The sequence below is a fragment of the Sorex araneus genome, chromosome 8 (genome assembly GCF_027595985.1).
Source record: "Sorex araneus isolate mSorAra2 chromosome 8, mSorAra2.pri, whole genome shotgun sequence".
In the NCBI taxonomy this organism is placed as follows: domain Eukaryota; kingdom Metazoa; phylum Chordata; class Mammalia; order Eulipotyphla; family Soricidae; genus Sorex; species Sorex araneus.
The window spans coordinates 66,382,610-66,404,157 of NC_073309.1; the positions used below are offsets into that span (position 1 = coordinate 66,382,610).

Genomic DNA, 21,548 nt, shown 5'->3' on the forward strand with positions numbered 1-21,548 from the left:
CGGCCGCGGGCATTTTGCAGATGAAGAAAAGCAGAAGAAGCTTCCCCCTGGGATTCTTTCCCAAACAGCACAAGCTGCACTTACCGCTTGGAGAGCCGTTCCATCCACAGGAGCGGTCTCTACACCATTAACTAAGATAGTACAGGGACAACAAGAACCCTTTGCTCAGTTTGTTGGACGACTGCAGGAAGCAGCAGAAAGAATTCTTGGTCCTAACGAAGGCGAAGGGATTCTAGTACGGCATTTGGCTTATGAGAATGCCAATGCTGCCTGTAGAGAGGCGCTTAGAGGAAAGGTTAAAGATTTGGAACTCTCAGGCATGATAAAATTGTGTAGTGACGTGGATGGTTTTTCTCATCAAGTTACAAGGTCTATCAATTTAGCCATTGGGGCGGTATTTCAGGGCCGGACATTTACACCCCCTAATACGTCTAAATTTTGCTTCCGCTGCGGCCAACCAGGACACTTTGCTAAGGAATGTCCTCATCCACTTCCTGCTCCCCCCGTTCCATTACAGGGGGACCGGCGATCTCAACCACCCACCCTTTGCCCAAAATGCCGTCGTGGAAAGCATTGGGCCAAGGAATGCCGGTCCTTAACGGACAGGGAAGGTCGCCTTATTGTGTCTGGTTTTCCTCAAGGTTATTCCCAGGGCCAGGGAAACGGGCGGAGGGCCCCTGCGCGGGGCCCTTACGTGCCTCACCCGCTCCAACAGGCTCCTCAGCGGTACCCAATCCCCGCCCCGCGAACTCTGCTTCCCTCATCTCAGGGACAGCAGGATTGGACCTGTGTTCCTCCACCACCCGGATTATAACCCCTGAGGAAGGCCCTGTGATCATTCCAACAGGTCAGTCTGGTCCCCCGCCCCAAGGCGCCTTTTTCCTTATCATCGGACGTGCCTCGACCTCACTTGAAGGCTTGGCGGTGATTCCTCTAATCATAGATTCTGACTACCTAGGAGAAATTAAACTCCTTGTATCTGCATTCAGTGGCCCTTTGACCATCCGCCCTGGAATCCGCTTAGCTCAGGCCTTGCCACTTCCTGTAATTAAGCAACCGGCTTCTTCCAACATGCCTGAGCCAAGTGAGGCCTCAAATACCCAAGAGGCTCCCCATGTTATGTGGGTCCGCAAATTAAATGACTCTCGACCCATGATGATTCTTTGGTTGGACGGGAAGCCCTTCCGTGGCTTGATTGATACTGGCGCTGATGCCACGGTTCTCTCTCGAAATTTCTGGCCTTCAGCATGGCCTTTGAGCCCCACCGCCACTCACTTACAAGGAATTGGGCAGACCCAAAGTACATTACAAAGTGCTAAGATTCTAACATGGAAGGATGAAGATGGTAATACTGGCCTCGTTCAGCCCTATGTCGTTGAGAATCTCCCTATCAACCTTTGGGGCCGGGATATCTTAAGTAAAATGGGACTCATGATGTGCAGTCCAAATGAGATGGTCACCAGACAGATGCTCCAACAGGGCTATCGGCCGGGAAAAGGGCTGGGCAGGAACGAGCAAGGTATTAAAGAGCCTATTGAGCTCACCCCTATAATAGGAAGGGCTGGGTTGGGATCCGATCCTAACCTTTTTTCATAAGGACCACTGGCTCTCCTGCACTCCAGGCTGACAAAATATCTTGGAAATCTGATGAACCCGTCTGGATTGATCAGTGGTCCATGCCCCTAGAAAAGGTCAAGGCAGCCTGTGAGCTGGTGCAGGAGCAATTATGCTTAGGCCACCTTGAACCTTCTACTTCCCCTTGGAATACCCCCATATTTGTGATTAAAAAGAAAAATGGGACTTGGAGGTTGTTGCAAGACCTTAGGAGTGTAAATAAGACCATGCAACCTATGGGCGCGTTACAACCTGGACTCCCAACTCCAGTTGCTATACCCTCAGGCTTTCAAAAAATAATCATAGACATAAAAAATTGCTTTTTTTCCATTCCCCTACACCCCGAGGATTGCAAACGCTTTGCTTTTTCAGTTCCGATTACTAATCATATAGGACCCAACCCTCGCTTTCAGTGGAAGGTCCTTCCGCAAGGCATGGCTAATAGCCCTACTCTTTGCCAGCGCTATGTAGCCCAAACTATTGACCCCTTTAGGGTGCTTTTCCCCTCTGCATATATTATTCATTACATGGATGATTTACTGATTGCCGCAGCTTCCCCTGCAGAAGTGCAGCAGGTTACGCAAGAAATAGTTTTAGCCCTTCAAAACCGCGGCTTTACTATCGCCCCGGACAAAATTCAGACTCAGTATCCGTTCCTCTTTTTGGGTTTTCAGCTTGACCCCTCCCTCATACACCCAAAGAAAATTCAGATCAGACGGTCCTCTCTCACTTCCCTCAATGATTTTCAAAAATTATTGGGGGATATAAATTGGCTTCGACCTTACTTAAAATTAACTACTGGGGAACTTAAACCTTTATTTGATATACTCCGTGGTGACCCAGATCCTACTTCTCCTCGGTCCCTCTCTGTAGAGGCTGAGGAAGCCCTGAAACTTGTTGAAACCGCCATTGCACAACAGAGTTGTGGCTATTTTTACCCTTCCAAAGTCCTATATCTCATTATTTTCACATCCCCTTACTTGCCTTCTGGCCTGCTGTGGCAGGAAAAACAACCCCTTATGTGGATTCATATGCCTGCGTCCTTCTCTAAGGTTCTGCCTCCTTATCCTCTGCTAGTGGGACAATTGATCTTTTCTGGACTAAAAACTGCTGTCAGATATTTTGGGCGTGACCCTGACATGATTATCACCCCTTATTCTAAAGAACAAATTGGATGGCTACAGAGCCGTCATGACGACTGGGCAGTCTTGTTGTCTAGCTATCAGGGTCAGTTTGACACACACCTGCCTGGGGACAAGCTTTTACAATTTCTTAAGACTACCCCCTTTATTATATCCAAAAACACCGTCTCAAGACCCATCCCTGGGGCCCTAACCTTGTTTATTGATGGCTCACAAAACGGGATAGCTGCTTACGTCGTCCATGGTAGGGCATATCCCATCAAAACTCCTTTTACCTCTGCTCAGTTAGTGGAATTGTTTGCAGCTCTTAAAGTCTTTCAAATGTTTCCTTTACAAGCATTTAATCTATTCTCAGACAGCCAGTATGTTGTTAGATCATTAACTGTTTTGGAAACGGTTCCTTCCATTCAACCATCCTCTGCTACTTTCCAGCTGTTTTCTGACATTCAAAAATGCATCCGTTGTCGGTCCCACCCTTTCTTTGTTGGGCACATTCGTGCACACTCTGATTTACCTGGACCTTTGTCACAGGGCAACGATTTGGCAGATAAAGCCACGCGCCTTGTTGCTCTAGCACTAACTCCTGATCCGTTCAAGGACGCGCAGGAGGCCCATGCCCTTCATCATTTAAATTCCTCCACATTACGCCAGATGTTTGGCATTACCAGAGAGCAAGCCCGGCTTATAGTTAAAGGCTGCAAGACCTGCCTACCTTTCATGCCTGAACCTCACTATGGTGTCAATCCCAGAGGGCTTATCCCTGGTGAACTCTGGCAGATGGATGTTACTCATATCCCCACCTTTGGCAAGCTTAAATATGTTCACGTTACTATTGATACCTTTAGCGGATTCCTTTCCGCTTCAGCACTAGCGGGAGAAGCTACTAAACATGTGATTACCCACATGCTGTCTACTTTTGCAATAATGGGACAGCCCAAGATTATTAAGACTGATAATGGTCCTGGTTATACAAGCCAAAAATTCAAAGACTTTTGTGCTCGGCTGAGAATTAAACATGTCACCGGCATTCCATACAACCCCCAGGGTCAAGGCATTGTTGAACGTGCCCACCAGACACTCAAAAACACTCTCCTAAAGCTGCAGGCTCAGGAGACATTGTACACCTTCAAGGGCAATTCTCGCCTCTTGCTTTCTCATGCCCTGTTCGTCCTGAATTTTCTTACACTGGATGACGCCGGTCGCTCGGCGGCCGATCGCCTGTGGCACCCCTCCTCTAAGGATAATTATGCTCAAATACTCTGGAAAGACCCTGTCACCGGTTCATGGCACGGCCCTGACCCCGCCCTCATTTGGGGAAAAGGACATGTCTGTGTATATGACAACAAAAATCAGGGTGCTAGATGGCTCCCTGAGAGATTGGTAAAATTATATAACAAACCCCAGGAGTCAAGTGACTCCCCACAAGATTAGTTAAATTATATTATTGAACCAGGGGAAACCACCCCTGAGACAGACTTTTCTGTTCTCTTACAGGAGACATCATGGACCTGCCTCAGATGCTGTTTTTGTGGACTTGGCTATTTTTTGCCTGGGCGTCGCCAACTTCCGCCTCAGTCTACCAACTTTTTAACTATACTTGGTTGGTTGTGAATGAAGCGGGCGATGCTGTCTATGCCTCCTCTTCCATTGGCACTCAACCCCACTGGCCCGAGCTTAGAGTGGACCTGTGTCAGCTGGCCCTAGGAGCCAGCCCTGACTGGAGCACACATGAGTATCTCTGGCCCCTGGATAGGACCCCTGACCTTTCTGATCGTTGCTTCACTACAGGCATACCCGGCTGTGGTTGCTATAGTACACGAGCAGAACTTACTCACACTGACTTTTATGTGTGTCCAGGCCCCCATCGAGACCACTCGCTCTCATATCAATGCGGCCAGGCCTCTGACTATTTTTGTGCCTCTTGGGGTTGCGAAACCACCGGCACTACGTACTGGAACCCCTCCTCCTCCTGGGACTTTATCACTGTAAAACGCCCCCCAGACTTCAGCCCCTCCAAGTACCGGTTATGGCATGTCAACGAATTCCCCGGAGAGCCATGCGACCACTTGAGCCCCGCCAATGGCTGGTGTAACCCCATTGTCATTTCTTTCACAGCCAGTGGTAGACAACATGATTGGCTTAGTTCTCGAGACCTGCAATGGGGACTGCGCCTCTACATGGCCTATAGGGATTTTGGTCTGCTTTTTAGTATCCGTCTTCTAAAAGAACTTCCCAACCTACAAAAAGCGGCTGTCGGGCCTAACCCAGCCTTTCACCCCCCTTCCCGAGAACACCCACACCCCTCTCCCCCTCCGGTGAACGCCCAATCACCAGTTGCCAAGCCTATGCCCACATACTTTCGCCCCACACTTCCTGAAGGGAGCCCTTCCTCCTCTGAACTAATTTTGGAAATGGTGAATGCATCTGTTGAAGCCCTTCATGCTACCCATTCAGCCCGATACGAGCAATGCTGGATTTGCTTTTCCCCAAGACCCCCCTTTTATGAGGGTGTTGCAATTTTTGCTCAGGTCTTATTCACCAATGACCCCGCGGCCTTGAGATGGGCCCCAGATGAGGACCACGGCCTTACCTTAGGTCAGGTCCACGGTGCAGGTCTTTGTCTTCTAGGACCCAAAATGCTCCCTCCTTTTGAATTGCAGGACATTTGTAATGTCTCCCAGAGCGTGGACGCCTCTTTCACCTATGTCTCGGCCCCGCCAGAGACTTACTTCGCTTGCTCTACTGGCCTTACCACTCATGTCGAGACCAAAGCCTTCTTGCGCACTAGAGACTACTGTGTCCTGGTCCGCCTGTTTCCCAGGCTCTCCATTCATGACCCTGAGGATTTTCTCAGTTTTTGGGAAAAAGGGGCAGTCTCACCCCGCCACAAGAGAGAACCACTCACAGCAATAACACTAGCTGTTGTCTTAGGACTAGGCGCTACAGGCGCTGGCACTGGCATTGCCTCCCTAATTACTTCCAAACAGCAGTACAATCAACTCAGCCAGATTGTAGACAGAGACATTCAGGAACTGCAGAAAGGGCTGCAAGATCTAAAGGACTCTTTAACTTCCCTCTCTGAAGTAGTCTTACAAAACCGCAGAGGTTTGGATTTGGTTTTTTTACAAGAGGGCGGACTCTGTGTGGCCCTTAAAGAGGAATGCTGCTTTTATGCAGACAAGACAGGTCTAGTACAGGATAGCATTAATAAAGTCAAAAGGAGCCTGGAAGAAAGAAAAAGGGCTAGAGAAAAACAGGAGTCATGGTATCAAAATTGGTTTTCCACTTCACCCTGGCTGTCCACGCTACTGCCTAGTCTTTTGGGACCCCTCGTGGGTCTCCTGATACTACTATCCTTTGGCCCTTGGGCCTTTAGTCGCTTAACCTCTTTTATTAAGTCACAGATCGACTCGGCTACCAGAAGCACGGTTGCTGTTCACTATCATCGCCTTGGACCGATACCGCCTCCTGAAGAGGGAGTTCCTGACCAAGTCCCGGAGACAGACCGGCTCAACTTCTCCCCCCTAGCCGAGAGACTAGGGTCCCCTTGGTACCATAGGCTCTGGGCTCATTTCCCAGGGACACGGCACCCTGACAACCCCTCTCCCACTTCGGGTCAGCTGTGAGGTTAGCCTATGACGGGAAATAGTGTAACGCCAGACTCGAGTAGGAGCAGCAAGGGGTCTCCATGACGGGAGTAGTGTGAGGCCTTACCTCTTGAGTCCCCATCACATTTTCACTAAGCGCTTACCCTGTGCAACCTCCCCTTAGCTTCACCTTGGGGGCGGCTGGCAGAAAAAATAACCAAGCGCCACATATAAGAGCACAGTGATGGCAAGAGTAAGAATCCCCTCACATAGCCTAAGACAGAGCCCCTGCCCCCTCGGGTCTGGAGGCACGTTACATAGCCTAAGACACGGCACCTCACCTACCCAGGCGGCTCTCAGTAGCCCTCAATTTTTTCATATGTAAAAACACAGGGGGAGATGTGGGGGGCCGGGACCCTGGGAAAAGGAGAACTTAGCCATTTCCCCAGACAGGGAGTGCCCACCAAGATATTGTATTATGTAACAGACATCCTGTACCAAGGGCGAGACCCACAAAGATGACAGGCATATCATGTTCCAGTCTGCTGATCCCCCTTACGCAAATGCCCCGCGAATGCCCCGCGTGATCCACCCTGGCCCCCTCGCAAAAGCCTTGCCCCTCAGCCTATATATTCTGTATACTTTCCTTCAATAAATGAGACCTTGACAACAGTTCCTTGCTTGGTCTCCCTCTTCTTTCTCGCCCTTGCTATTTCAGGTAGCGCCTCTTCAGACCCTGGAATAACTTAGTCCCGCGGGACGGGACACTTACCTATGCTGCTTCAACTAGTATTTCTTCTACACAATAGTTAATTTTTCTGAAAAGGGGAATTGATTGCATTTTAATACATTTCTCCCAAAAGAACACTCACCTCTAAATGCAGCGAAAACAGCCTCTCTTCCTAAAATTAAAATTTTTGAAGCCCTCAATTTGAACGCCATTTTTCTGCTATTGATGTTTTTTTTCCTTTTCAGATTTTTGGGTCACACTTGGTGATGCTCAGGGGTTACACCTGGCTCTGCACTCAGGAATTACTCCTAGCAGTGCTCAGGGGACTATATGGGATGCTGGGAATTGAATCCGGGTCAGCCACATGCAAGGCAAACACTCTACCCGCTGTGCTATCGCTCCAGCCCCTACCGATGTGTTTTTATCCTTTTTTCCTTTTCAAATCACTGGCTATGTTCACCCACTTCCAGTATCCATAATTATTCTTGTAAGTCAATATCCTCCGTAGTCCCTATGGTCTCTTCAAATCTAACATCGTTTTTTCCTCACTGAAATATTTGAGAATTTATATTTATATTGTTTTGAAAACTGAAATATTTGAGCGCTTATATTTATATTGCCATTTAGAATATTCCCACCAATTTTCTACCTGGACTCCAAGATTGTGGTAGTAGGAACTAAAATTCACCTCTTCCCCCTCGCCCCCAAGCATAATTAAACAGCGTCTTACCTAAAAATATTTAATATGTATTTATCATGTTCTTATATTTGGAAGGAATAATAGATTAATAGTGAGCCAATATCCTACCCTGAAGGAAATAATCCACAAATAATCTAGAGGAAAGAGAAAAGGAGAATCACAAGTGGAAGTGTTAACTGAATATAAAAGCAGCAGATATCAAAATACCAAAGGGTGACTAATGTGGAAATAGAAGTAATTGCTGATTCCACCCTCCAGCCGGTAGAGGTCTACGAAGGAACAGAGGACAGTGGAGAGAGAAACTAAATGGAGAAGATGCTGAATATGCTTATCTCTGGACTGTTGTTAATGGTTGAAAATGTCAAACTGCAGAAACATACAGAGACAATTCATTTTAAAATGTCTTATGTACCCGTTTCCAACTTCAACCAACATAGTGTTACCTTAATCAATGAGGCCAGTTTCCACAGATGCCATCTTTCACTTTTCTAACTTTCCAAAGAACAATGATAGTTACACAACACTGACCATCACAGCAGACCCAGGAACTAAAGTCTACCCTCTTAAAAAGGATACAAAAATGGGGCTGGAGCGATAGCACGGCGGGTAGGGCATTTGCCTTGCACAAGGCCGACCTAGGTTCGAATCCCAGCATCCCATATGGTCCCCTGAGCGCCAGGAGTAATTCCTGAGTGCAGAGCCAGGGTAACCCCTGTGTATCCCCGGGTGTAACCCAAAAAGCAAAAAAAATAAAAATAAAAAGATACAAAATAACTCATATTACTCATACAAAATGATATGGGAAAATGAACTTGCCCGTAGAATGAAAAAAAAAATAGAAATCTCAACAAATGATTGGAGTCCTGGAAATCTGGATTGCTTTGTCTGAAATAGCTTTAGGCAATCTACCAAAAATGCTTAAGTAGAAATGCCTCTGGCCACAAGCTGCCATTCTCTTCCCACCTAGAATATCCCTAGCCCTCAGTTAACTCCCGAAGCAAACCAAGTGCTGCAAATCTGAAATGTCCTTTAACTTCAACTTTGACCCACCTCTGACAATCATTAAAAGTGTAATTCTAGAATCTGGGAGGAGAGAGACCAATGCCAAGTTTAAAGCAATCTCAGATGATTCTGATTCACAATTGCCACTCCTAACTTTCTCCTGTCCCGCCCTCCAACTGCCACCCAAGTGGACGGTTCCCTGTGCAGTGAGGCTCATGCTGCGTTCACAGACTAATAGCTTAGAAGGGAATGTGAAGACGTGGCCGTCTCTCTCCAGCTAAACATCAAATTTGCGTATAACAGAAAAAGTTAGTTTAACTTTTTACCAGTGAATATAAAATAAGTCCAGTTAAACTCTATGAAAGGCCAAATAACTTTTAGCAAGAGGCTCAACCTGAACACATCCAGAATGACCACTCCCATCTTCACCTCACTTTAAGAATGAGGGGACTGTGGGCCAGAGAGATAATACAGGGGGTGCGGTACTTTCCTTGCAGGAGGACAACGCCAACTTAGAACTCTAGAGACCCATATGGGCCCCATGTACCTCCAGGAATGAGCACAGAGCTAGGAGTATGCCCGAGCACTCACTGTGGGGTGTGGCACAAACAGCCATCCCAACCCACATGTCCAGGAAAGGGAGGGAGGGAGAGAAGGAGGCAGGGAAGAGGAAGGGAGAGAGAGAGGGATGGAGGAAAAGGGAAAAATAAGGGGGAGAATGGGAATCGTTCACATACCTCTCTCGGTTCTCCGAGAGAGGATATGCTTGTTCACATCCTAACTTTAATTGGTTCTGGTGGAATAACGCCGAAGTTATGAACGTAGATTCGCCTACCACCTCTAGGTAACAGTTACCTACACAGTCCTCTAGGTAACTAATACGGATCCTATCTCTGGGCTTCGAACCGTGGCCCCGTGAGAAACTGGAGCGAAACTTCCCCGCAGAGAAGGAGAGTTTTCTTCTCCGAACCCCTGAAGGAGCCACCAGCGGTCCCGGGCACCACGTCTACGTGCACCACTCGCCGCGCCCCTTCCCGCCTCTGAGCGTGCCAGGCAGCGGGAACTTTGGATGCCCCGTGTCCCACGGAGAAGGGAAAAACGAAAGCGGAGGGAGGGTGGCAGGCGGGGTCCGCCTCGGGAGGACGCTGAGCACAGGCGGCGGGAGCCGGGTGCGCGCCCGCGACTCCCCTTCTCCGAAAGAGGGGACGGCCCGGAGCCTCGGCCCGCAGGTCACCGGTCCCGCGGCCACCGCAGCAGCGGCATCCCCTACCTCGGCCGATCCCGCCCCCGGAGCCCGGGCCGGCCGCTGCCCGCGAGAAGCCGCCCTGGGCAGCGGTCCTGGGGCCGGCCGGGGCTCGGGCACCGTCGCGGGGGCTGGCCGGGTGCGAAAGGGGGACGGGGCGGGGATCCGAGAAGCGGGACGGGGTCCGAGACGCGGGAGGGGATCCGGAATACGGGACGGGGTCCGAGATGCGGGAGGGATCGGTGACGCGGGACGGGGTCCGAGACGCAGGACGGGGTCTGAGAGGTGGGAGGGCAGCCGAGACACGGGAGGGGAGCCGAGACCCGGGACCGGGTCCGAGAGGCGGACGGGAATCCCAACTTTGCAAACTCCGCGCCCCGGCCGTGCGGGAAGGAAGGGCGCAGAGCGGGTGAGGAAGCCGCAACCCCGCGGCGTCGGGGCGCCCCGACGCCCCCCCAGCCCCCCGCCGGGCTCCCACCAACTCCCCGCGCAGCCCGGGAACTTTCCCGCACGCGCCGCCTGACCTTGCTGAACACCTCCAGGTCCTCCTCGTCCTCGTCCAGCTCCAGCACCTCCGCCCAGGGGCCGCCGCCGCCGCCGCCCCCGGGAGGGTCCCCGGCGCCGCGCGGCCGCGCTGCCCCGCGCTCGGCCTCCATCCCCGCAGTGCGCGCCCGGCCCGCCGCCGCCGCCCGCCCCGCGCCCCGCGCCCCGCGCGCGCCCATTGGCTCCGCGCGCCGGCGCCTCCCCGGCCGGCCCCGCCGGGCCCGCGCGCCGCGCAGACGCGGAACCGCAGGGCCGAGCGCAGCCGGGGCGGCCCCACCCGCTCTGGGGCCCGCGGGGCGCGCCTGGGGGCGGCGAGCGCCCGCGGCCCGGGGGAAAGGCAGGGACCCGAGCGCCCGACTGCAGGCGCCAAGGAGCGTCGTTTTCCGCGGGGCGGGGTCCCGGGGAGCAGCCGGGGAGGTGCCCCCCAACTTCGTGGGTCGGGGAGCAGCCGGGGAGATGCCCCCCAACTTCGGGGGCCCGGGAGGCGGCCGACCCCCAGGGAAGCCGCGTGTCCAGGAGCGGGACCGGGCGGTTAGGTTTCCGAGTGTGACCCAGCTCGGGGGCGTTTCCAGTGCAAACACGGCCCGGGCCCAGGAGGCGCGGGGTGGGAATTGATTTTTGACCCAGTGACCGGGTTCTGCGGTCCCGGCGCTCTCGAGTCAGAGTTGTATTTAGAAACTGCATCGAGCCGCTTTCAAGGGGACCTGCCCCCCGCCCCCGGGAGAGCCCCCGGAGTGAAGGAGCAGGAGGTTGCTGAGCGGCTGGCGAGGACGGCGAGGAGGACGGGACAGTGCCAGCCAGAAATCGCCATCAGCCTCTGCAAGGACTCTGCAAGGCAGCGATGCGTTCAGCCTGTTCGGTTTTGATTTTTTTTTTTAAACCTACGTTCCAAAACCAGTGGGAAAATCCATGCCAAATATGTTCTGAAACGTTCTCCACATCTGAACTTGTTCTCTTCAAGTTCTTCACTCCCATACTTCTCTCCCAATCCTCTCCCATAAACCCAGAAAGAGTTTCAAAGGCAGTTTGTTTTCATTGAGTCAGTTTGTATTTCTTGGGGACACATCAGGCCCACCAAGTACCAATGTCCTTCCACCAGAGTCCTCTGGATTCTTTCGGCTCAAAAAGCAACTGCAATTTGCTAGGGGGAAAGGTTAAAGACTAGATTTCTGAAATTCTCGCCTACCAAATATTTAGCTCAATGGAAGCATGTAAGATACTTGGGGAAATCATAGAGATGTTTCTATTATGCATTAGAATATTCCCTCTTTGGGGCTAGAACGACAGTGAGAGGATAAAGCTCTTGTCTTGCACATGGAGGCTCCAGTTTAATCCCCAGCACCCTGTGCCCAGCCAGGAGTGATGCAAGAGCCAGCCCTGAGTATCGCCGGGTGTTGCCCCAAAACCAAAAAGATAAAAATAAAAGCCCACGAAAACAATACATTCCCTTTTAATGATTCATACTTTCCACTGACCCCCTACAGATGCTACTTTTTCAATCTGGTCTCTGTGTCATCACTATCCAGTCACCCTCCTATCCTCAGTCCCTATAACCAAACTGTTACTTCTGACCCATCCTCAGGAATTATAGTTCCTGAAGAGGTATTGTACTTTTTCTTGTTTTGTTTTGTTTCGGCGTTTTGGAGTTTTTAACCACACCAGGCACTTTATTTTTTTTGGGGGGATGGGACACACCCAGCTGTGCTCATGGGTTTACTCCTGGCTCTGCACCCAGAAATCTATCCTGGCAGTGCTGGGGGAACCATGTGGGATTCAAGGGATTGAATCCTGGTTGGCCCCATGCAAGGCAAGGTCCCTCCCCACGGGACTATCACTCAGGCCCCTAATTAGTAAATTTTAATAATCTTTTAGCTTTAGGGATCACATTATTAACAAGTTGCAGTGTCATATATGGTCATTTTCAAACACATTTTAAAATTCATTTTGGGAGGCCACACCCTATAGTGTTCGGGGTTTACTTCTTCTTGTTCTGTGCTCAGGGAGCACTCCTGTCAGTGCTCACAGGCCATATGCAAGAGAGTGCCTTATCTCCTGTACTACTCTCTCCTGCCCACACATACTCACTCTTAAAGATTAATATCTATAAATAATGTATTATTCTTTCTTTTTTCTTTTTTTTTTTTTTTTTTTTTTTTTGCTTTTTGGGTCACACCAGGCTATGCTCAAAGGTTACTCCTGGTTCTGCACTCAGGAATTACTCCTGGCGATGTAATGGGATGCTGGGACCATATGGGATGCTGGGAATCGAACCCAGGTCGGCAGCGTGCAAGGCAAACGTCCTACCCATTGTACTATTGCTCCAGACCAAAAAAATGTATTGTTCTTTAAAGAGCAAAAATTCTTACTCATTTCTTGCATTTGAAGTAAGAAATGTGCTATTAAAAGACTTTTTTACCTGTGCGTTGAAAATATTCTAGTTGCAACCTGAGCCATGAAGTTTTGCAACTCATGGAATTACCAGAAAGGATAGAAACAGGTTCATAAAACAAGAGGAGACGGTCTAGAGCACTTGGATCAGTGCAAGCCAGGCCACAGGCCCATGTTTCAGACCTTGGGGGCTTCTGCTTTGGTGCTGTGCTTCACATCTGTTCTGTTCTAGAACAAGGATTCTTTTCCAATTATCTAATTATTTAAATTAGTCAGAGAGTTTGGAGTGTGATGCAGCCCTAAGAAAGGTAAAATCATGCAATTCTCTGCAACCTGAATGCAACTGGAGTGCATCATGCTGAGAAAGTCAGAGTGAGTAGAAATATCAGATTATCTCACTTAGTTGCAGAAATTAGGGATACAAAATAAGGGAAAAGGCAATACCAAATAATGACAAATCCTTGACTTTGGATTACAATGCTGGTTACCAAAACTTGAGTGAATAAGTTTTGGAGTGGGAGTGAATAATGACTGAAGTCATTACTCAGATGATGATATATTACTCAGATCATTACTCAGAGAGATGATACAGGGACAATGGTAGAAAGATTGGTCACTCTGGTGATGGGGTGAGGGTACTGTAACTTGGTACATCAATACAATATAGTTTTGCACAAATGAAATCATCTAACATGAAATATAACAAAATGGGGGCCAGAGCGGTAGCACAGTGGGTAGGGCGTTCGCCTTGCACAAGGCCGACCCAGGTTCAATCCCCGGCATCCCATACGGTCCCCCAAGCACCGCCAGGAGTAATTCCTGAGTGCAAAGCCAGGAATAACCCCTGAGCATAGCTGGGTGTGACCCAAAAAGCAAAAAAAAAAAAAAAGAAAAGAAATATAACAAAATGTTTGAAATAAAGAAAATTTGTGATCAGATAGAATTTATAAAAATATCTTTTCTTCTTTTTTAAAGTGCCAATATTTTATTTTATTTTATTTCTGGACCACAACAAGTGGTGCTCAGACTTACTACTGATTCTCTGTTCAGGGGTCATTCCTGGTCATGCCACAAGGACCATATGTGTTCGCTAGGGGTCAAATTGGGATCAGCCTTATGGAAGGCAAGTGTTAACCCCTGCACTATCTCTCTGGCCCAGGTAGAGCTTTAGGGAAGCATGCCTTGGGCTATAAACATAATTATTTTTCAGAACCATTCCAAGAATCTTTCCCATATACATTTTCCCAAACCTTCTTGACTTCTAGGTCCTACCTTATTTCTTGCCCCCCCACATACACCCCAATCAAACAGCTCTTGTCCCTGAAACAATATAAACTCTTCTGTTTTGTTCTTGTTGTTTTTATTTTATTTTATTTTTAAAAGGCTGTTCACAATAATTTATTATATTCAATATTCCAACACTAATCACACCACCATGATACCTCCTCTTCCTCCTCTTCCTTTCTCTTCTCTTCTAGGAATTAATTTCTCCTAAAGGGCTTGGGAGCCATATGGGATTCCAGGAATGGAACCTAGGTGAGCTGCATGCAACGTAAGCACTCTACTGCTGTACTATCCCTCCAGCCCCATCACTTCTTTATATCTATGTCCCAAACACGGAAACATTAATTCAGAAGGATGCATGTACCGCTCTGTTCATTTTTGCCTTAGTACAATAGCTGGGATATAAAAACAGTGTAAATGCGTGACAGATTAAGAATTTATATCATGTGTGTATACGAACATATATGTGTATATAAACACATACATATATATGCAAAAATACTATACAGCTGTAATAAAAGTTGAGATGATGCAATTCACTGCTACATGGATGAAACTAGAAGGTATATTCAAAAGGTATATTCAAAAGGTATAACTAGAAGGCATATTCAAAAGAAGATAGCCGAATACAGGATGATCTCTCTCACATGAGAGATATAAAGGTATAGAGTAAGATGGCAACAAATGGCCAAGGACAACAGAACTGAAGAGACTGTCTAAAGAATTGAGCTTATCCAGTAGACAGGATGAGGGAAGGGTCTTTGGGACACTGGTGGAAGGAAGCAGGGACTCTGATGGTGGGTGTAGTATTGGAACATTGTGTGCGTGAAACTATAATTAATAGTATTGTAACTCACTGTATCAAAAAATGGGGGTGGGGAAGAGAAATAAAGATGGCTCTGAGATTCAGATGATAGAGCATATTCCTTACATCTGCATATTCCTAAGATCTTCTGTTTGATCCCCGCACTGGAAGGTGTAACCCCCACAACACCTTACAAAGGAAAAAAAAATAAGAGGCTTCTTTTATAATATGCAATGATCACCTAAAAGTGTAGCTAGAGCAATACTGTTATACTCAAGAGAATAAACCTGAAGAACTATAGCACTGTAGCACTGTCGTCCCCTTGCTCACTGATTTGCTCTAGCGGGCACCAGTAACATCTCCATTGTGAGAGACTTGTTTTTACTGTTTTTGGCATATCAAATACGCCACAGGAAGTTTGCTACACTCTGCCATGTGGGCAGGATACTCTCAGTAGCTTGTCGGGCTCTCTGAGAGGGATGGAGGAATTGAACCAGGGTCGGCTTCATGCAAGGCAAACACCCTACCCACTGTGTTATCACTCCAGTCCATATTGAGGGAAAATCTTCTTAGCAGACAGTATAACAAGGGCATTTTTGCTGCCTCTAGAGTGAGAAATAAAGGTTAGGTTGATTCACAGATAGTTCCAAATGGTCTGTTGAGTGGTCAAGAACTTGGAAAGAAACAGATGTAAAGTTAACAAAAAGTAAGCTTAGGGGGAAATGTCCACTAAAGGTTCATAGTCTGGAGGATTAATGAGATAGTCAAACCTATAGAGTCTGGGATTGTCTCTCATCCATTCTGCCTAGACATTACATTCCTGCTTAATGGGCCATGAACTGAGTAGCTATAGTAGCAGAGTGAAATCTAATTTTTTAAAAAAAAGACCGTTTAAAGGTAGAAATGCTACTCAAGACATCGTTGTGTTGTGTGTGTGTTTGTGTGTATGTGTGTATGTATGAGGCTACTCTCAGCAATTGGCAATGGTGAATCATAGCAAATATGTCATAATGTAATTTATAATACTCATTTGCAAGGAAACATCATGCATAAAAAGAAATGTAGCAAAAGAGTAATCTTTCAGGGCTGGAGTGATAACACAGTGGGTAGGGCATTTGCCTTGCATGCAACCGACCCGGGTTCGATTCCCAGCATCCCATATAGTCCCCTGAGCAGTGCCAGGAGTGATTCCTCAATGCAAAGCCAGGAGTAACCCCTGAGTATTGCCAGATGTGACCCAAAAAGCCAAAAAAAGTAATATTTCTTCACTTAAATGACAAGTCCTCGTAGAAAGTGTATAACATAAAAGGCATAACAAACAAACAAAGCTTTGCATTAGTCAGAAAGCATAATCAATACTACCCACATTCAAACTTCGACCTACAGCCCAGGATCTTATTACTTAGTAATTATTAATTAATTAATGAAATCCCCTTTATATGCTACCCTAGTTGTCACTAGAGGTGCCATATTCTACCCTCAAAATATGATAAATGACATATTATACATCTATTGTACACTAGGACTTGTCTTTGAACATTTTTTTTTTTTTTGCTTTTTGAGTCACACCTGGCGATGCTCAGGAGTTACTCCTGGCTCTGCACTTAGGAATTACCCCTGGCAGTACTCGGGGGACCATATGGGATGCTGGGAATCTAACCCAGGCCAGCCATGTGCAAGGCAAACGCCCTACCCACTCTGCTATCGCTCCAGCCCCTGAACAATTTTAAAGTCAAATTGAGGTACTTGAAAACCTGTGTTCCTGCTCCCTACAATATAAATGTCCCATTCTTGGGGTTGGAGTGATAGCACAGCAGGTAGAGCATTTGCCTTCCATGAGCCGAACTGGGTTCGATTCCCAGCATCCCATATGGTCCCTTGAGCACCACCAGGAGTAATTCCTGAGTGCTGAGCCAGGAGTAACCCCTGTGCATTGCTGGGTGTGACCCAAGAATAAAAAATAACCCCACAATATATGCAATATATGTCCCATCCTTATTATTGATAGTCTTTTTTCTCTACATAAAAATCTATATTTAATAGTTAGATACACAGCAGTACACTAATTCTTTCCATAAGACCTCTTGTTTTTCCAAGAATTTCCTCAACTAGGGGTGGCCAGCACAAATTTCCTCAGCTTTTAGAACACAAATAATTGTGCATAAGTCTTCTAATAACTCTCTAATTCTCACTGAATAATCTGTTATTCCCATGAGTAACTATCATTCTAGAAGGAACCTCCCTTCATTTCACTCTGTTGAGTACATGGAACTACATTTTTTTTCCTTTTGCAGATTGTGTTTCCAACAAGAAGAGAAATGTGTTTGTCCAAAAATAAATAAAAAGTAGTCCAAAGAGAGAAAGGTAAGATAAAATCTGAGTGAAGTCGGTTTTTTTTTTCCTTAAAAGTCTGTTTTTTCTATTTCCAGTTTTATTATTTTGTTCCAAAGAGATAAGACTGTCATAATTATTATTGCAACAAAATGGATAATTTTGTGATTACCTGTCAGTGTCAAGTAATGATTACCAAATTAAAAAGTTACTGTCTGGAAAAAAATATGAGTGAAGTTAGAAGGTTATTGAAGATTTATGGAAAAGAAATTTTATGTTCAAATCTGAGGCTAAGATTTGATAAATTTATTATAAAATTTAAAAAGAACTTATATCAAACACTATACTTTTACAAAACTAGAATTTGCATCTTTCTTAAAACCACAAATATTAAATATTATTCAGTTTTTAATAAAAAGTTCTGAATTTTTTCTGTATTTTATGAATACTATGGCGAAAAATAAGCATTCCTTGTTCATTAAAATAAATTTATATGCTTTATGTTTATTGTAAAGTTTAATTGTTTTTCTACCCACCATGATTGTCTTGTTTCTCTAACACAGAAAACAACATTGCTATATATTTAAATGTTTCCTTTCCCTTCTAAGTAATTAATATGTCAAAAATTTAATCAATCCTCACATTCAACAGAGAAGAAGCCGGGCGCTCTGGTGAGCAATGCAGCCAGAGAATGCTCCGGACCCGAAACCGGGCCAGCAACACCGGGGATCCAGACGGAGGAGGTCCAGCCACCACACCTTCTCCAGATGGAGCCCTGGCGACACTGAGCAGCAACTAACACAGCCCTGGGATGCGGGACTGGGAAAGCTCCAAACCGCGCGGCCGCTAATGCGGCCACACGACCTTTTCTAAAAACTGAAAACATACAATCTTTTAATGGAAAACTAATTATCAAATGCTTCCTTAGTAGGGCTGTCTTTCTTGGGGGGAAACTCCAACAACAATAGTGAGTTTTGTATTGAAATATGGAACCTAATCAAGGTAAAGAGAAAACGAAGTGAAATTCATCAGTTATACAGTTGAGGGGGGGGGAGGGGGCGGGGGGTATACTGGGGGTTTTGGTGGTGGAATATGGGCACTGGTGAAGGGATGGTGTTTGAATATTGTATAACTGAGACATAAACCTGAGAACTTTGTAACTTTCCACATGGTGATATGATAAAATAAAAATTAAAAAAAATTTAATCAATCCTACCTTAAAATATTGTAGATTTATTGGAGACTTCCAGGTATACATATTTTTGGCATAATTTGCATATTCTCTTACTGCAGTAAAACAACAGAAGGGCCCAAACCATAGCAAGATGCAATTGTGTTGATTTACCATTAGACATCATTCTCACAGGCTGCAAGACTAAAGCAATGTGTAGTCTGTTCATGCTGACAGACTACCATGAGTATCAGTCTGAAAGTGACTTTTTGAAATTTAAATTAGATTAAAGGAACCTAGAATGACTTATGGAATGACTTATTGAATGACTCTGGTTAACTTAGACACCGTATTATATTCAGCTCATCATCAGGTGGTTTTTCTAAGGCAACAGATATACTTGAAAGCATTGGCTATATTCTCACATAGTCATGACAACAATAGGGCCAGCTTACCAATAAAATTAAAAATATTTGAAGTATCCCCATTTCTCCACGCCCGCACCCCCAGAATGACTGACGAAGAGGAGTAAGCTGCTTGGGACACCAGCAGCCCACCAGCAACCTGCAGTATGTGACTTGAGAGTTTCCGCCAGGTCCCCCGTGCGGAAATCTCTCTCTCTCTCCTTCAACTTTTTCCCTGGACTTTAGACAGAAACCCAAAACCGCGCGGCCGCGGTCATCTTAGTATCAGCAATATGTAATGGTTCCTTCTTAATGGGTCGGACTTTTGTGGGTGATCCTAACAAGAATAGTAAGTATCTTGTTGAAATATTGAAGGCAATCAAAATGGTAGCCATCTCTCTAGACTGAACTAAGCTATATCCCCACGCCGGCTGAGAAGAAATATCCTTCTTTCTTGGGAAGAAACGTGGTGTGGTGTCAAACATAGTATGATGTCCATTAAGCAAACAGACTTGGTGGCGTGGGAATGGGAAATAAGGGGAAAAATTAGGTACATGGACCAGCGGGACGCTGGTGGTATCTCGAGCCGGAGCCGATACCAGCGCAAGATTTTTGGTTCCAGAAACTGCTTGCAGACACTCTACTAGACTATCAACTAAGCCAGAGCCCCACGCCGGCTGATGACGGGAAATAACCATCCTCTTCGGTTTTTTTTTTCCCTTTGTCAGACAGCGTGGCGATTACTAAACAGGCGTGAACTCGGTGGCGCGGGGCAAGGGGGAAAAAGAAAAGTTATGTAACAAACAGCAGGACTTAATATCTCTATATTCTTAGTAATGGAGAACTATCAAATGCCTCATTGGCAATAGGACTGTCTTTTTCTTTTTGGGGGGAAACCCCAGCAACGGTAGTGAGTTGTGTGTTGAAACATGGAATGTAATCGAGATAAGCGCAAATGAAGTGAAACTTATCACGTACAAGGGTGGGGACTAGGGAGGTGGGAGGGGGCGGCAGATATACTGGGGGGGTTGGTGATGGAAGATGGGCACTGGTAAAGGGAAGGGTGTTTGAATATTGTACAACTGACATAATCCTGAGAACTTTGTAACCCTCCACTTGGTGATTCAATAAAAAAAAAAAATATTTGAAGTATCATGTTGTGACTTTCTTTTTATTGGAATGAATCTGGATGTTTATAACCAGTGCTTGGCTCTCTCACACAGGTTTTTGTGGTTACTGCTATTTTGGTTTTGGATCATATCACATGGTGCCAAGATCAAAACTGTCTCCTGTGTGCTTTGCATAAGCTCAGCACATGGAGCTATCTCTCTGGTCCTCCCATCCATATTTTTAATAAAATCATGTCTGACCCTTCTCTTCTAAAAGCTTATAGAAGTGTGATCATTTAAATTGGCCACAAATTCTGACACATATAACTGGCTTCTTACAGAACATCTGCTTTTTCTCATATTAAGAAATTAATTTTTAATTTTAAAAAAATCCCAAATTCTTGGGGGCTGGAGCAATAGCACAGAAGGCAGGGCGTTTGCGTTTGCCTCGCATGCGTCCAATCTGGGTTCGATTCCCAGCATCCCATAGGGTCCCCTGAGCAAAGCCAGGAGTAATTCCTGAGTGCAGAGCCAGGAGTATCCCCGGTGCATTGCCAGATGTGACCCAAAAAAGCAAAAAAAAAAAATCCCAAATTCTTTCAAAAAGTACCCCTTGAATTTTGACATTGGTATCAGATCAACAACAGTTGACACTACCTAATGGAAATTTAATTGCCTTTTGGTAGTGAATGTGTAGATGTCAACATTCTTCTCATACCTTTCAGGCAGGTGAATCCCTCCTCATTGGCTCTTGTCCCTAAGCCTTCTCATTGACATAACAGTTTTCTACTTGTTTCCAAGGGCTGCCATAACAAATACCAAAAACTGGGGAGGGAGCTTATATGGAAATTATCTCACAATACTAGAGGTGGTGAGATAATGGATTATGAAACTGAGAACTCTTCCAAGTTCCAATTCTTCTAGGAGGCTAGAAGACAGACCATCAGTGTGAAAAGTGTTGACTTCATTTGATGCATGTCTTCTTAGTCTATCGATGGGATCTTCTTCTGATGTCTTCAATGGTTTTTCCTGTATTCCTATTAGTGTTCTAATCAACTCTTTTATAAGTACATCTATCATTAGATATGGGGTGTATCATAAAGACTGTAGGATGACATTGCCACAGGTAGCTTAGGTTTATTTGGGTTACTTCCATCACAATGCTCCCATTTCTCTGTGTTTATTTGTAACTTCTTTCTTTGTGTTCTATTGACTTGTAAATATTGTTTTTCTCTTCTCCTTGAATCTTTTGCATAGTTTATTCAGAGCTATGTCCTTTTGTATGGGCACAGGAAGACAGTAGTAAATGCTATGCTTTTGTAACCTGGGAGTCATTTGACTCTACATGATATTTTCCTCCTGGGCATCTGTTCTCTTGACCTAACCTTCAGCTTCCCTTACCTCCTAGCACCCACAAAGGCAGGGTCCCGAAGAGGGACAGGGTGGACCCAGGGCAAGCGGTGAGTTATGTGCTACCCTGGCATCGAGATGGGCC

The 21,548-nt window shown here is 46.3% G+C and overlaps 1 protein-coding gene across 2 annotated transcripts in view; it reads right to left on the reverse strand.

The window, feature by feature from the left end:
- Nucleotides 1–10,686, reverse strand: part of SNX7 (sorting nexin 7) — a 108,564-nt gene extending 97,878 nt beyond the window's left edge. For both annotated transcript variants that reach the window (XM_055145770.1, XM_055145771.1), the window contains exon 1: nt 10,543–10,686. In XM_055145770.1, the coding sequence (XP_055001745.1) occupies nt 10,543–10,674 (132 nt within the window). In that variant the 5' untranslated portion in view covers nt 10,675–10,686. The remainder of the gene's footprint in view (nt 1–10,542) is intronic.
- Between the last annotated feature and the right edge of the window lie 10,862 nt (nt 10,687–21,548).